Source organism: Natator depressus, chromosome 6, assembly GCF_965152275.1.
Source record: "Natator depressus isolate rNatDep1 chromosome 6, rNatDep2.hap1, whole genome shotgun sequence".
NCBI classification, from domain to species: Eukaryota; Metazoa; Chordata; order Testudines; family Cheloniidae; genus Natator; species Natator depressus.
Window position 1 is genome coordinate 43,398,924 of NC_134239.1, and position 14,488 is coordinate 43,413,411.

Here is a 14,488-nt window from a genome sequence, read left to right on the forward strand (position 1 = left end):
CTCATCGGGCTGTCATAGATTCATAGATTTTTAAGGACAGAAAGGGACCATTATGATCATCTAAATCTGATCCTCCTTCAACAAAGACGTAAAGAACCTTACCCAATAAACTCTGCATCAAACCTATATTTTCTGTTTGAACTACAGCGTATCTTTTAGCAAGATATTCTGTCTTGATTTAAAGACTTCAAGTGATGGAGAATTTACCACATCCCCAGGTATATTCTTACAATGGTTAAATACTATCACAGTTTAAAATGTGCACCTTTGGCTAAGTTCAGCTAGCTATGCCTTTTTCTGTTAGATTGAAGAGCTGTCTCTTCTCCATGTAGGTATTTGCAGACTTTGATCAAGTGACCTCTTACCCTTCTTTTAGATGAAAAAAATAGATTGAACTTTCCAAGCTTCTTGCAATACAGCATGTTTTTCTGATTTCAAATAATTCTTGTAGCTGTTTTCTTAATGCTTTCCAATATTTCAACATCCCTTTTCATGTGTGGACACCAGAAAGAGACAGTACTTTAGTACATGGATAATACCATCTCTCTACTCCTACTTGTTATTGTCTTGCTTATACATATGAGGATCCTGTTGGCCCTTTATACCATTATATTAGGAGCTCATGATCAAGTGGATATCTATTATGTCCCCCAAGACCTTCTTAGTATTTCTGCATTCCTTGTAAGTGTGGCCTATGTTCTTTGTTCCTAGATGTATCACCTTGCATTTGGTTGTGTTGAAATGCATGTTGTTCAGGTTGGAAGTAAAAATTCCAGAAAAGACGTATATGAATTTTCATCCTCTGAGAAGTCTAGTTTGATTTTCAATGAGGTGGTATTTTCAACAAGTGAAATACATTTAGTCCTACTAATGCATCACACCACTGCAAAGGGATTAAAATATACTACTACCTCTCTGTGTACTGGACAGAACTTAATCTGAGAGAGAATATTAGGCCTCACTATCCCCAGAAATACTGCTGACTCTTCCATGACACTTCAAGGTTGTTACTGAATAAGCATTTAACTCTGTTGGAACCCCACATACTTCTCTGTGCTCTGGGCCTCTACTTGCACCATTATACAACAAGGTGTTCAAAGTGGTATCCAAACGTATGCCACTCTATCTACCGAGTGAAACTGGAACAGCTCAAGATACACAAGCATGCTTCAACTAACCCTACCCAGAGATTTTTATGGGGGTTGGCAAACTCCAGGTGAGTACAAAATAAGCCAGATTGAAAGAATATTTGCCGTGGGAAATACGTTCTCCCTACATTGATGATATATTGACCCAGCTGGTATGAGCAACCATAATTATGGAAATGGGAAGGCTGGGTTTTTGGAGATAACCCTATGAAAATAGTCAGAAGCAGCACTGACTCTTCCTTATCTTTTCTGATATTATTAATACAGCACTTACCTTTGTTGCAATTGCATGTCTCTACCTGCACCACAACACAGTACCACATTGTTCTGAGCCTGAATATTTCAGCCATAAAAATCTTTTAAAAACTTCAAATGGGGATGCAGTTCAAGGTAGAACCTTAACCAAAAATAACTTAAGCTATTCATATATAATGTTTGGAGGGGAAAATATCTATTTAAATACAGTCTGTTGTTTCTATCAGATGTCAACATTTAGTATTACTATTTGAAGTGGAATGTTTGTATTTAATATTTAATACTATGTATAATGAAAACTGGGAAAAACAGTACTTTCAGAAAAGTATAAAGTGCCCATTATTATTCATCTCTGACTTCATATCAGTGATTTTCATATTCAATGTCATATTTCCAGGTATTTATGAGAAATTTGCCAATATCAGTGTAATGTTACCAAAGGAATTTTGCTCAGCTCTGAATCAGGAATAAGTCTGCTGATGTCACTGGGCTTACACTAGTATAAAATTGGTGAGATCAGAATTAGGTCTGAAGTTTTAAAATCAGTTTTCTTTTACAAGCTAGTGTAATAACCATTCAAATTCAGAGACAGAAATCATGTTTCCTCCTCTAGTCAGCCAAGCTACTGATTCATCAGAAGTGAAATTCTGCCACACATTTTGATTGTCCAAATCAGAGAACCCTTCTTTTTCTTTTTTCTTTTGTAAAGGGAGGGAGAAGTTAAAGCAGATGAAACTTAAGCTACTTTTTATATCAATTTTTAAAAAATAAATTGTTTAACAGATGTAAAAGGAGCCAATATTAATTTTCAATCTATGATGTTTCTCATACAAGAAGTTTTAAATAGACTTCAAATTTTAGCTGTTTTAAAGAATGTATATGTTAAAACAATAAGGCACAACATGATCAATTGTGGGACTGAAGTTGGAATAGTTCAATGGGAGTTTATGCTGTGGATAAATAGGTGTATAGAGCCCTATATGTTTAAGTTGTACATACAAGGGTTGCTATTATAGACATCTGAGCCTTGTGTTTCAAGAACTGTTTTTCTAAAGAAATTAATAATATTAGTTATGCCCATTGGTTTAGACTTGCTTTACCATGTGATGCTCCATGTTTCAATTCCACAGCTGAATTAAAATTGAAGACTGAAGACAGAAGTCAAGACTCTTTCCTAAGATATCAATTTTTTTTCTTTCCTTTTATTTTTCAATTTGACCATCTCTGTACAGTTTGAAAGATGAACATTTACAAAAGCATATTTAATATAAAGAGAAAATCAGACTATTTTACTTTATTTCACAGTTTGATAGCAGCTCTTAGTTTGGCAGACCTTCCTCTTGGGTTCTCTTGAACATCTGCAGCGTGGGGAGTAAGCACTTTTTTCTGTATAGATGTCCACCTTGAGTTGGATTTTTCACTAGAGAATTCTTCCACATCTTGTTCTGAATAGTATTTTTGTCCTTGTCTTATCTTCTGTCTTATGTTAAGGTTGGACTTTTCTGAAACATCTATTCCTTGAAGGAATCGTTTGATGATACGATCCTCTAGCGAATGAAAAGAAAGGGCTACAAGTCGACCTCCAGGTTTCAGAAACTTCTCAGCTATCTTCAACCCTACATAGAGTTCGCGAAGCTCATCATTCACAAATATACGCAAGGCTTGGAAAGTTTTGGTGGCAACATGTGTAGGTCTCTGAAGTAAGTCTTTTCGGGCATACAAAGCTCTTGCTGGAAAAGCACCTGTTGTGGATTAAAGAAAGAGAGAAAGGAGATTAAAGTTTTGTCATCAAGTACATTTATACTGCTTTCCTGTACTGGAACCTGTTATCTTTTAGAAAAAAAATCTGGTAATTCCATAAACTTTTTGTACCTGCCATTATCTACTTTTGACATTAATCCAGTGATGTGTACTGACTTTAAAGTAAAGGATACTACGAACAATGAGTAGTGAGCTCCTCCCTTTATAATACATCTTTAAGACCTGCCCTTGAAACCCTTAGTTACACGAGTAAGCCCTGTTCAACTGAGCAGTCCTATTGTGGAATCAGGACCTTTTTCTACAGAATCATTCACACAAACTGCACCCTCAACTCCTTCACAGAATTGAAAAATAAAGTTGCACGTGAGAATACAAAGCAACAGCCATGAAACTGCGATAAATTAAAAATTACAGAGAGGGTAGACAGATAAGATGCCCTAAAACTCTGCAGTGAAAATTAGTTTTCTATATCTTCATTAGAAATAGTACTCACTACATTCATATATAGATGTAGACAGATAGGCATGCTTGGTTGCTTGTCTGAGATTCTTAAAACAGGTAGCATATATAATTTATGCAGAAGCAAATATTAAGTGTCATTTTCTAGATTAAAGTGCAATAATTCACAGAGTCTGGATTTAAATAATTATCCTATTTTAATTAAATGCAATTAAATACTTTTTCTAGTTTAAAGAAATAAGACTATTACTTGTTAAACTTTAATGGTAGGGGAAAAAATGAGCAAACCGTATTTGGTATTAAAAGCGTAGTGAATCTAATTGTGATACTACAAAGCTGCTTTATCTGCTCAGTAAAACATTAAAAGGAAATATTATTTTCTAGTAGTGTATGCACTTCATTTAAGTATTTATATAATTACATTTCAATAAGATGACACTGAATAGAGCTGGATCTCTAGCTGTCATAAATCCTACTTTAGATACTTCACAGATTGATAATTTCTTATATATGAATTTGGATATAGTTGTCTGTAGCTATTGCAGAAACTATAATTCATCCATCAGTATAGTACAGTGGTCTCTAACCTTTTTATGCCCAAGATCACTTTTTGAATCTAAGGGCAATCCAAGATCTTTCCGACCCCTTCCCTGAGGCCCCGCCCCTTCCCTGAGGCCCCGCCTCACTCACTCCATCCCTCTCCCCCCCAGTCGCTCGCCCTCCCCGCCTTCACTCACTTTCACTGGGCTGGGGCAGGGGGTTGAGGCTCAGGAGGGGGTGTGGACTCTGGGCTGGGGCTGAGGGGTTTGCAGTGTGGGAGGGGGCTCTGGGCTGAGCCTGGGGCAGGGGGTTGGGGTGCTGGAGGGGGTGAGCGGTGCAAGCTGTAGGAGGGAGTTTGGGTGCAGAAGGGGTCTCCGGGATGGGGCAGAGTGTTGGGGTGCAGGAGAGGGTACAGGGTGCTCGCTCTGGGAGGGGGCTCAGGGCTGGGGTGCAGGAGGGGGTTTGGGGTGCTGGCTTTGGGAGGCAGATCAGGTTGGGGCTTGGGGTGCAGGAGGTGGTTCAGGGCTGGGGTGCAGCCTCCTGCCGGGCAGCACGTAGCTCCGGCGGCTTCCGGTTGGTAGTGGGCGCAGCGAGGCTGAGTGTGGCTGCCGCTAAGGCAGACTCCCGGCATACCCTGGCCCCACACCACTTCCGGAAGGGGCCAACAAGCCCCTGCAGCCCCTGGGGAGGGGCGTGGGGCACGTGGCTCCACGCACTGCCCCTCTCTGCAAGCACTGCCCCCGCAGCTTTCCCTGCCTACCCCAAGTCCCTCCCGGCCGCGGGGCTGCGCTGGCCGCTTCCAAGAGTGCCGTGGCCCGGGGTAGGCAGGGAGTCTGCCTTAGTGGCAGCCACACCACACCTCCAGAGATCACGATCAACTGGGAGATCCCTAGGTTCGACCAGTCGATCGTGATCGGCCGGTTGGTGACCACTGGTATAGTACAACCAGTACAAAATGACTGTGTCACATATTACCACACTCACATTATTTCCTGTTTGTATCAATATTACATATTCCTCATGGCAAATCCTTTATATAAAGATAATCATATGCTAATTAGCATTGTTTATGCCTAAATTGGCACCTAACAAAGAATCAAGAATACAGATTTATTACACGTTACTAAGATCTTACCTTTGTCTTCTTGTAATGTATTTAAAATGTATAAATAAAGAGAAAAATGCAGGTTTACATTATTTAAAGTTCATATTTTTCTCCTCATACCACATAGTAACTTCCATACAAGATGATGAATTTTAGATAGAAAAGAAATGATAAGAAAGGCAGGTTTCGTACTATGGTTAGCCTAAATTTTCCATGGTCTCACTAATACTTTGGTATTAGTGACAGTCTGCTTGAACTGGGACAAACAGTATTTGAAGGAAAGCAAGTTTAAGATATAATGTTGAGTTGTCAGCATGTGGGAGAGTACTGAGGTTAAAAGGGTGTTGTTTATAGGGCTTCTGTTCTTCCTAGATTATATTCTATGGATAAGAAGTCTGGAAAGAGGGTCTATGTGAAGTAGCCATGCCAACTAAACAAAAAGGCATCCACTGGGAACATGTCCCAGTCAGGTTTTTTGGAGGTTATCTAATCTGCAGATTTTGAGCTGAATTAAATAGGTTGAAACTATGGAAACCCCAGTGCATAGTATTTGATTACACTCTATTGGGTGAGACCATTGCTCTGTTTCAGATTACTTGTTTGACAGATAAGGCAAGTGACCGACTAACCTTGTATTAATTGCCTGAGGTTTACAAGAGACATCCTTACTGCATTCATGCTATGCATCTGCTGCTAAATTTCCAATTTTATTTTTTTATTATTTTTGTATTTTCTAAGATAGAGGGGTTAAGAGGGAACAGTTGATATTGTTCCCACCTCAAGTAGTTAGACTGTTTCTGGTTAATGTGACAGTGTTACTTGTGTGAATTTGTTGGACAAATAGCTCTAAATACTTGTGGCACCTTAGAGACTAACCAATTTATTTGAGCATAAGCTTTCGTGAGCTACAGCTCACCAATGAAGGTGCCACAAGTACTCCTTTTCTTTTTGCGAATACAGACTAACACGGCTGTTACTCTGAAACAGCTCTAAATACTGCCAACTAATCTATATTGTCCACTGACTCCTTGAGGAATTGCACCATTCTCTTTACTATTCAGAAGAGAAAGATGACCAAGGTAATATTTTCTGGACTTCTTTGTGTCATTATTCACCTTACAAAATTTAGCTTTATATCGTCATTGCCTGTGCCAGGTTAAATAAGGCTGACGAAGCCTGGGCTAAAGAAAAAAGCATATTAAGGTGCAGAAGAGTCTTAAAAGAGATGTGAATTTGAACCCAATTTACAAACCACTGTGCCAGGTGAATGCAGAAGCCTGATTCAGGAAAGTGAAAGCAATAATGTTATTTGGTAAAGGGATAGAACTGTTCCTTGCAACTGGTTAATCCAAACTCCATATCCAGATTTCCCACTTCTTCTGAGTTTTAGGTTAGGAATCCCTAAATTAATGGCAGGAACTGAAAAGCATTTGGGGCAGCTCCCCCTTTGATACCGTGTGAACTCTTTGGGGATGGGCAGCCCAAGACAGACACTGCACCCCAGAAGATTCTGGAACCCATGTCTCAAGGACCTTGATTCCACATGTGAGAATATGCAGAGGCCATCCAAAGAAGAACTAAGGGGTTGAATGTATCCCTTAATCAAACTCAACATCAACTATAAAAGGGGAGAAAGGATTTTCTGCTTTGTATTATATGAAAAAAACCAGCACTAGTTTGGATGATACTTGAAGTGCTGGCTCTGGCACAAAGGCATTCCCTACTGATAACTTTCTTTAAGAATGCCAGACTCATGGGGGTGGGGAGGGGGGACCCTTTCCATCATCTCAAGATACTGCATGAGGCACTCTATTCTTGATCTGGAAGAGAGGATATCAACTGGGGATAAGAAACAAAACAAACCCATACTGTAAGCCCACTCTTCTTTCCAAATTTTCTTTGCTATGGGTTGGAAACACCAGAGTCTATGAAAATAACAAAACCTTTACATCCTATATGCATGTGTAAAAAATGATGAATAGGCATACATATAAAGGTGGAGAGAGGTACCATTTTTTAAAACTGTTGCACATCTCACTTCACATTTCTATCAACAATAATTATTTATATAGTGCTTTAGGTAAGTACAGCATTTTACACACTAAGGCCTGATGGTCTATGGTTTCAGCTGTGTACTGTGGACTTCATAAACTAACTTCCCTCAAATTTCCATGGAGTACAGGAAACTTACTCAGCACTGTCCCCTCCGTGTTTTCCCATCTTCTCTTTTTTCCTGCACAAGGAGCCAACCTGAAGCTGTGAAGCATGTTGAAAACTGTGTATTTGCAAATGTGTGGGTGGAAATGAAGAACAGAGACAAAGGTTCTCAGGAAACAGCTGCATGCCATCCAAACCTGCAATAAGTTGCAGACTGAAATGTCTGAATATGTAAACGCTAGATTGCACTAACTTTACAGTTGGGGCGGCTGTGTGGTTGCAAGTGATGTCAGAGACACCTTGCAAAGCTTGTTTCAGCAGCTGCTCCAGTCTGGAATAATTTCCAAGATGGTATGACATATTTCTACACTACTGGCTCTGCTGTACATTCCTCTGGTAAGATCTGAAGGTAAGAAAACAGAAATTCTGCTGAGCTGTATAAATGATTGCCTGAGACAAAGTGGTGAGCTCTATAGAGTGAGGTGGGTCCAGAAATGTGGTCACTGGCAACTGATGTAATGTGCAGCATCCTGTTTAATATACATATTAGAGAAAGCAGCATTTTACCCACCCCCAAACACTTAGCAGCAACACTGTGATCTCATCGTTCTTTCCTGGCATGAACCAAATCATCTGATCTCTGCCTCTGGTAATGGAAAATTTCAGCCATGCTCATTCTGTGCCATGAAGAAATGTAACACAATGGCAAGAAAACATAAAACGTATGTCTGAAAAGAGTAAAGCGATAGCAAGAATGAATATCAGGAAAGACAAATGAATTGCATCTACAACTATTTGACCTGCTGTCATAGGGTGTGTCAAGGTTCCTTCCCCACTCTGAACTCTAGGGTACCGATGTGGGGACCTGCATGAAAGACCCCCTAAGCTTATTCTTACCAGCTTAGGGGGTTAAAAGTTTAGGTTAAAAACTTCCCCAAGACACAATCTTTGCCTTGTCCTTGAACAGTATGCTGTCACCACCAAGCGTTTTAAACAAAGAACAGGGAAAGAGACCACTTGGAGACGTCTTCCCCCAAAATATCCTCCCCAAGCCCTACACCCCCTTTCCAGGGGAAGGCTTGATAATAAGCCTCACCAACTGGTACAGGTGAACACAGACCCAAACCCTTAGAACTTAAGAACAATGAAAAATCAATCAGGTTCTTAAAAGAAGAATTTTATTTAAAGAAAAGGTAAAAGAATCACCTCTGTAAAATCAGAATGGTCAATAGTTTACAGGGTAATCAGATTCAAAACATAGAGAATCCCTCTAGGCAAAACCTTAAGTTACAAAAAGACACAAAACCAGGAATTTACATTCCCTCCAGCACAGTTTATTTTACAAGCCATTAAACAAAAGAAAATCTAACGCATTTTCTAGGTAGATTACTTACTAACTTTACAGGAGTTGTAAGGCTTACATTCCTGATCTGTTCCCGGCAAAAGCATCACACAGACAGACCAAACCCTTTGTCCCCCCGTCCAGATTTGAAAGAATCTTGTCCCCTCATTGGCCATTTTGGGTCAGGTGCCAGAGGGGTTACCTTAGCTTCTTAACCCTTTACAGGTGAAAGGATTTTGCCTCTGGCCAGGAGGGATTTTATAGCACTGTATGCAGAAAGGTGGTTACCCTTCCCTTTATATTTATGACACGCCCCCCAAATCACAAATAGGGTGAAACACTGGCTGTGATTTCTTCCTGGAGCTCTAGGAGAAAAGAGAGTTAATAAGACACATACATCTCTAAATATACTACTAACTGTATAAAGACTAACAATATTTTCCACATCTTAAGGACTATTTGGACCAGTTGATTCTGGGAAACTTTCCCAGGAGAGTGCATCAGCCACTTTGTTAGAAGCTCCTGAAATGTGTTGTATGTCGAAATCAAAATCTTGGAGAGTTAAACTCCACCGAATAAGTTTTTTACTATTCCCCTTGGCGGTATGAAGCCACTGTAGCGCAGCGCGGTCGGTTTGCAGGTGGAAACACCATCCCCAAACGTATGGGCGTAGCTTTTTCAGAGCGTAGACAATGGCGAAACATTTCTTTTCACTGATTGACCAGTGGCTTTCCCTCTCAGACAGCTTCTTGCTGAGAAACACGACAGGATGGAACTCTTGAGTCGGTCCTTCCTGCATTAAGAGTGCTCCCACACCACGCTCGGACGCATCTGTGGTTACTAGGAACGGTTTGTTAATGTCTGGGGCCCTTAGCACAGGGTCAGACATGAGTGTCGCTTTAAGCTGGTTAAAGGCCTTCTGACACTCTTCAGTCCACTGAACTGCATTTGGCTGTTTCTTTTTGGTTAGGTCTGTCAGTGGGGCGGTGATTTGGCTGTATTGTGATACAAATCGCCTGTAATATCCCGCCAAGCCTAAGAAGGATTGGACCAGTTTCTTTAACTTTGGGACAGGCCACTTTTGGACAGCATCCACTTTGGCCTGTAGGAGGTTGATAGTTCCTTGATCCACCTGGTGTCCCAGGTAAGTCACTCTGTTGAGGCCTATTTGACACTTCTTAGCCTTAGCAGTTAGTCCTGCCTCCCTTATGCACTCGAAGACTTTTTGTAGATGTCCAGGTGTTCTGCCCAGGAATCTGAAAATATGGCCACATTATCATGGTAGGCGACTGCATATTCTCCCAATCCTGCTAGGTGACCAGCTACAAGTTTTTGGAAGGTGGCGGGTGCATTCCGCAGCCCGAAAGGGAGCACATTAAATTCATACCCCCATCTGTAGCATTTCCTGGATCTCCTGTTCTATAGCAGTTTTAGCGTGAGGAGACACCCGGTAAGGTTGGGCTCTAATTGGGTGAGATTTACCTGTGTCAATGGAGTGGTATGCCCGTTCAGTAGTCCTGGGGTGGCTGAGAACGTTGGCGTGTAGCTAGTGCACAGATCCTTGATCTGCTGTCACTGCATACACCCAAGGGTCATGGAGAGGTTCACCTCTTCCACGCCACCATCACTTTTCCCTTCATAGTAGACACCTTCAGGCCACTCAGCGTCATCTCCTCCCTGGGCTGTAAACTGACAAACCTTTAATTATCTGTAATAAAATGGCTTTAGAGAATTAATATGGTACACCTTAGGCTTTTGGTTGGAGGTGGCAAATGCCATGAGATAATTAACAGCTCCCAGGAGCTCTTGGACCGTGAATGGCCCTTCCCACGACGTTTCCATTTTATGGGCCCGGAGTGCCTTTAAGACCATGACTTGGTCCCCTACTTTGAAGGACCACTCTCTAGCATGTTTATCATACCAGGCTTTTTGCTCTTTTTGAGCATCTTTTAGGTTTTCTTTAGCAAGGGCTAAAGAGGCATGGAGGGTGGTTTTTAGGTTGGTTACTAAGTCCAGAATTTTAGTTCCTGGAGAAGGTGTAAACCCCTCCCATTGCTGCTTCACCAACTGTAATGGCCCCTTAACCTCGTGGCCATATACAAGTTCAAATGGTGAAAACCCTAAACTGGGATGTGGTACAGCTCTGTAGGCAAAGAGCAACTGCTGCAACATTAGGTCTCAATCATTGGAGTGCTCATTTATGAGTTTATGTATCATGGCCCCCAAAGTTCCATTAAACTTCTCCACGAGGCCATTTGTTTGATGGTGGTAAGGGGTGGCAATCAAGTGATTTACCCCATGAGCTTCCCAAAGGCTTTCCATAGTTCCTGCCAGGAAATTAGTTCCTGCATCTGTGAGGATGTCGGAGGGCCAACATACCCTGGCAAAAATGTCTGTTAGTGCGCGGCACACTTTTAGCCCTGGTGTTGCTTAGAGCTACTGCTTCTGGCCATCGGGTGGCAAAATCCATGAAAGTCAGTATGTACTGCTTTCCTCTGGGTGTCTTTTTCGGAAAAGGACCCAGAATATTCACAGCTACTCGCTGAAATGGAACCTCAATGATCTTGATTATCACTACAAAATTTTTTTCTCCTGCTGATAATAGCTCATCTTAACTAATTAGCCTCTTACAGTTTGTATGGCAACTTCCACCTTCTCTGTATGTATATATATATCTTCTTACTATATGTTCCATTCTATGCATCTGACGAAGTGGGCTGTAGCCCACGAAAGGTTATGCTCTAATAAATTTGTTAGTCTCTAGTCTCCTGTTCTTTTTTTAAAAAGTAAAACAGTCATCCCAGCACTAGAAATAAGCCCAAACTGGAACCTTTTATTGGATGTTCTTGAACTTTGGTAGTTTGGGTAAAACGGAAACAGATTCTAATCATATCTGGTTTTGGCTTCCTTGGCCCATCTCTACTATATACTAGTCTAACGGAGCTTTCTTTTACACTCAGTTGAAAAAAAAAAAGATAGCTTTATCTTCTATGTCATCAAAATATTTTGAGAATCTTTGTCTTTTTACTTATCTGCACTATCAAGGCTCCTACAAATGTTTGTACTATTTCAAAACTATTTTTTAAACCTAAATAAACTGGACACACTGCTATCCCCTGGGAGGTAAAGAAAAACAGAAAGGAGTAGAATAGGAATCTTAAGCTTCACAAATTTAGAAGTATATGAAAAAAGAAAGACGCAATTCTAGCCCACTTGTACCACTTCGTGGATGTTGCTGTAATTAGACAGAATTTTAGCAAGACTTGATCTGATCTTGAAAGTAGTCTTTGATTCTGCAACTGAAATTTGGAGCAAGCAAATGAAAGCGGTTAGATATCCAGCTACCAGCTAACATGCTATGTGCTGGCATGTTAGGCAGTTAGAGATTTATCTAAATTTTATCTATCTCGGATCTTATATAATCCCCATTACCATGATATTTCAATGCAGTATCTATATACCATAATTTTTTCTGACAATTAATTGTGCCTATAAATATTTGCATGAGCAAAATAAGAACCTGGTTTTGAAAATCAGGCCCTTAGGATAAAAATCTATTATAGTAATATAGGAAATAAAAATAAACAAATACTGCCAACATATTTTTTTCATATATAACACAATCCCCTATGGCATCTGTGGAAGACAACGCACAAATAGCAAAGCAGAAAATATGTTATACTATGTAATACTAAAATTCAGGAAATCAGTAAAAAAATATAGCCATATTGCATCAAAATGAGATACTTTATATTTGCCACATTGAGGCCAGAAATACAGCATTTTTATTACCAAACTTGCAGCTAATATTTCCTCTTTCAATTATCCCAGTTTTTTAATATGTTTGTGCATGTTTACATGCTTGTTTAACAGTACCTGTGAGTTTAGTGCTGCAGCATTATTTAGAAGTGGATGAGTTTGGTGAGAATTAATGATAGGGATGAAGTTCAAACAAAATGTTTTAAGGAACTATGCATGACTAATCTAAGTTATTGTGTGATCTTATATATGTGACCCTGACCTGTTCCCATCCCATTAATGCCCATTACCCTTATTTGTATGTCATGCCTAACCTAAACTGTAAGCTGTCCAGGGCAGGGTACGACACAAATGTTGCTGATGATAAAGTGAAAGGTGCTTGACTAACAACTCTAGAGAAAAGGCTTCTGTTTATGCTCAGATCATGTACCAGCTGTATGGAGTGAAAAGACAGGCTCAGTGTCCAAGCCCAGTGAATCCTTGGTCTCTCTGCTGAGACTATCAACAACTAATGAATGTTTATTATGGTGGTGATTTTTTTCACATGGACATCTATTTATTTGGAACAGTTGCTAACAATCCAAACTGGATTTGAATCAGCAATCCAGGGGTGAAAGGCTACAGTTATCCCATTCTCAGTCCCCTATCCCCCTCAGTAACGTTTCCGAAGTCAGGAAATCTTGTGCTTTTTGCTAAGTCACAAACGAAAGCCATATTAACAGTAAAAGAAAATCTTGCTTGGTAACAGGCATTGCTATGTATAATAATACAACAAAATTTGTATGGGAAGTCTATAAAATGGATTTCATTCATAAAAACATCATGCTTCTAGCTAGATTAATTATTTGAAATCCCAGTTGAGAGAAATTATCATTTTTAGTTGTGGGATACCCTGATACTACCTACACTTTTAAAAATCTAATAGATTGATATGTTAAAATATATCGAAATTTTTAAGCTTGTGAATCATAGAATCATAGAATATCGGGGTTGGAAGGGACTTCAGGAGGTCATCTAGTCCAACCCCCTGCTCAAAGCAGGACCGATCCCCGACTAAATGATCCCAGCCAGGGCTTTGTCAAGCCTGATCCTAAAAACTTCTAGGGAAGGAGATTCCACCACCTCCCTAGGTAACGCATTCCAGGGTTTCACCACCCTCCTAGTGAAAAAGTTTTTCCTAATATCCAACCTAAATCTCCCCCACTGCAACTTGAGACCATTACTCCTTGTTCTGTCATCTGCTACCACTGAGAACAGTTTAGAGCCATCCTCTTTGGAACCCCGTTTCAGGTAGTTGAAAACAGCTATCAAATCCCCCCTCATTCTTCTCTTCTGAAGACTAAACATCCCTAGTTCCCTCAGCCTCTCCTCATAAGTCATGTGTTCCAGTCCCCTAATCATTTTTGTTGCCCTCCGCTGGACTCTTTCCAATTTTTCCACATCCTTCTTGTAGCGTGGGGCCCAAAACTGGACACAGATGAGGTCTCACCAATGTCGAATAGAGGGGAACGATCACGTCCCTCGATCTGCTGGCGATGCCCCTACTTATACATCCCAAAATGCCATTGGTCTTCTTGGCAACAAGGGCACACTGTAATGAAATGAAATTAGCAATGTACTGTGCCTGTCAATGTGAGGCATTAAAGTTCCCTGAGTGTATGAGAGTGGTGGAGTTTAAAAATTAATTCAGACCGTGCACCTGTTTGCTGGAATTCATCTGTTGAATTTGCATCACATTTAATAAGTTTCTGTGACACAACTCATGTCCTTTTGTCTAGCCTCTCTTAATACAGTGTTAATTCACACCCAGCTAAAATTCAAACAATATTACAAATTTCAAACTGTTAATTAAAGTCTGTGAACTTGGATAGATCTGGATAATACTGATTATTATTATCCCACTAAGGGTTTTTTTAAACTTTTTTATCAGCTAATCTCCAACTTCTCTCAAGTTAAATCCAG

At 40.2% G+C, this 14,488-nt stretch overlaps 1 protein-coding gene across 3 annotated transcripts in view; it reads right to left on the reverse strand.

The window, feature by feature from the left end:
• Nucleotides 1-2,604: 2,604 nt before the first annotated feature.
• The window catches only part of METTL15 (methyltransferase 15, mitochondrial 12S rRNA N4-cytidine), a 204,033-nt gene continuing 192,149 nt past the window's right edge, over nucleotides 2,605-14,488 (reverse strand). For all 3 annotated transcript variants that reach the window (XM_074955160.1, XM_074955159.1, XM_074955158.1), the window contains one exon: nucleotides 2,605-3,145. In XM_074955160.1, the coding sequence (XP_074811261.1) occupies nucleotides 2,703-3,145 (443 nt within the window). In that variant the 3' untranslated portion in view covers nucleotides 2,605-2,702. The remainder of the gene's footprint in view (nucleotides 3,146-14,488) is intronic.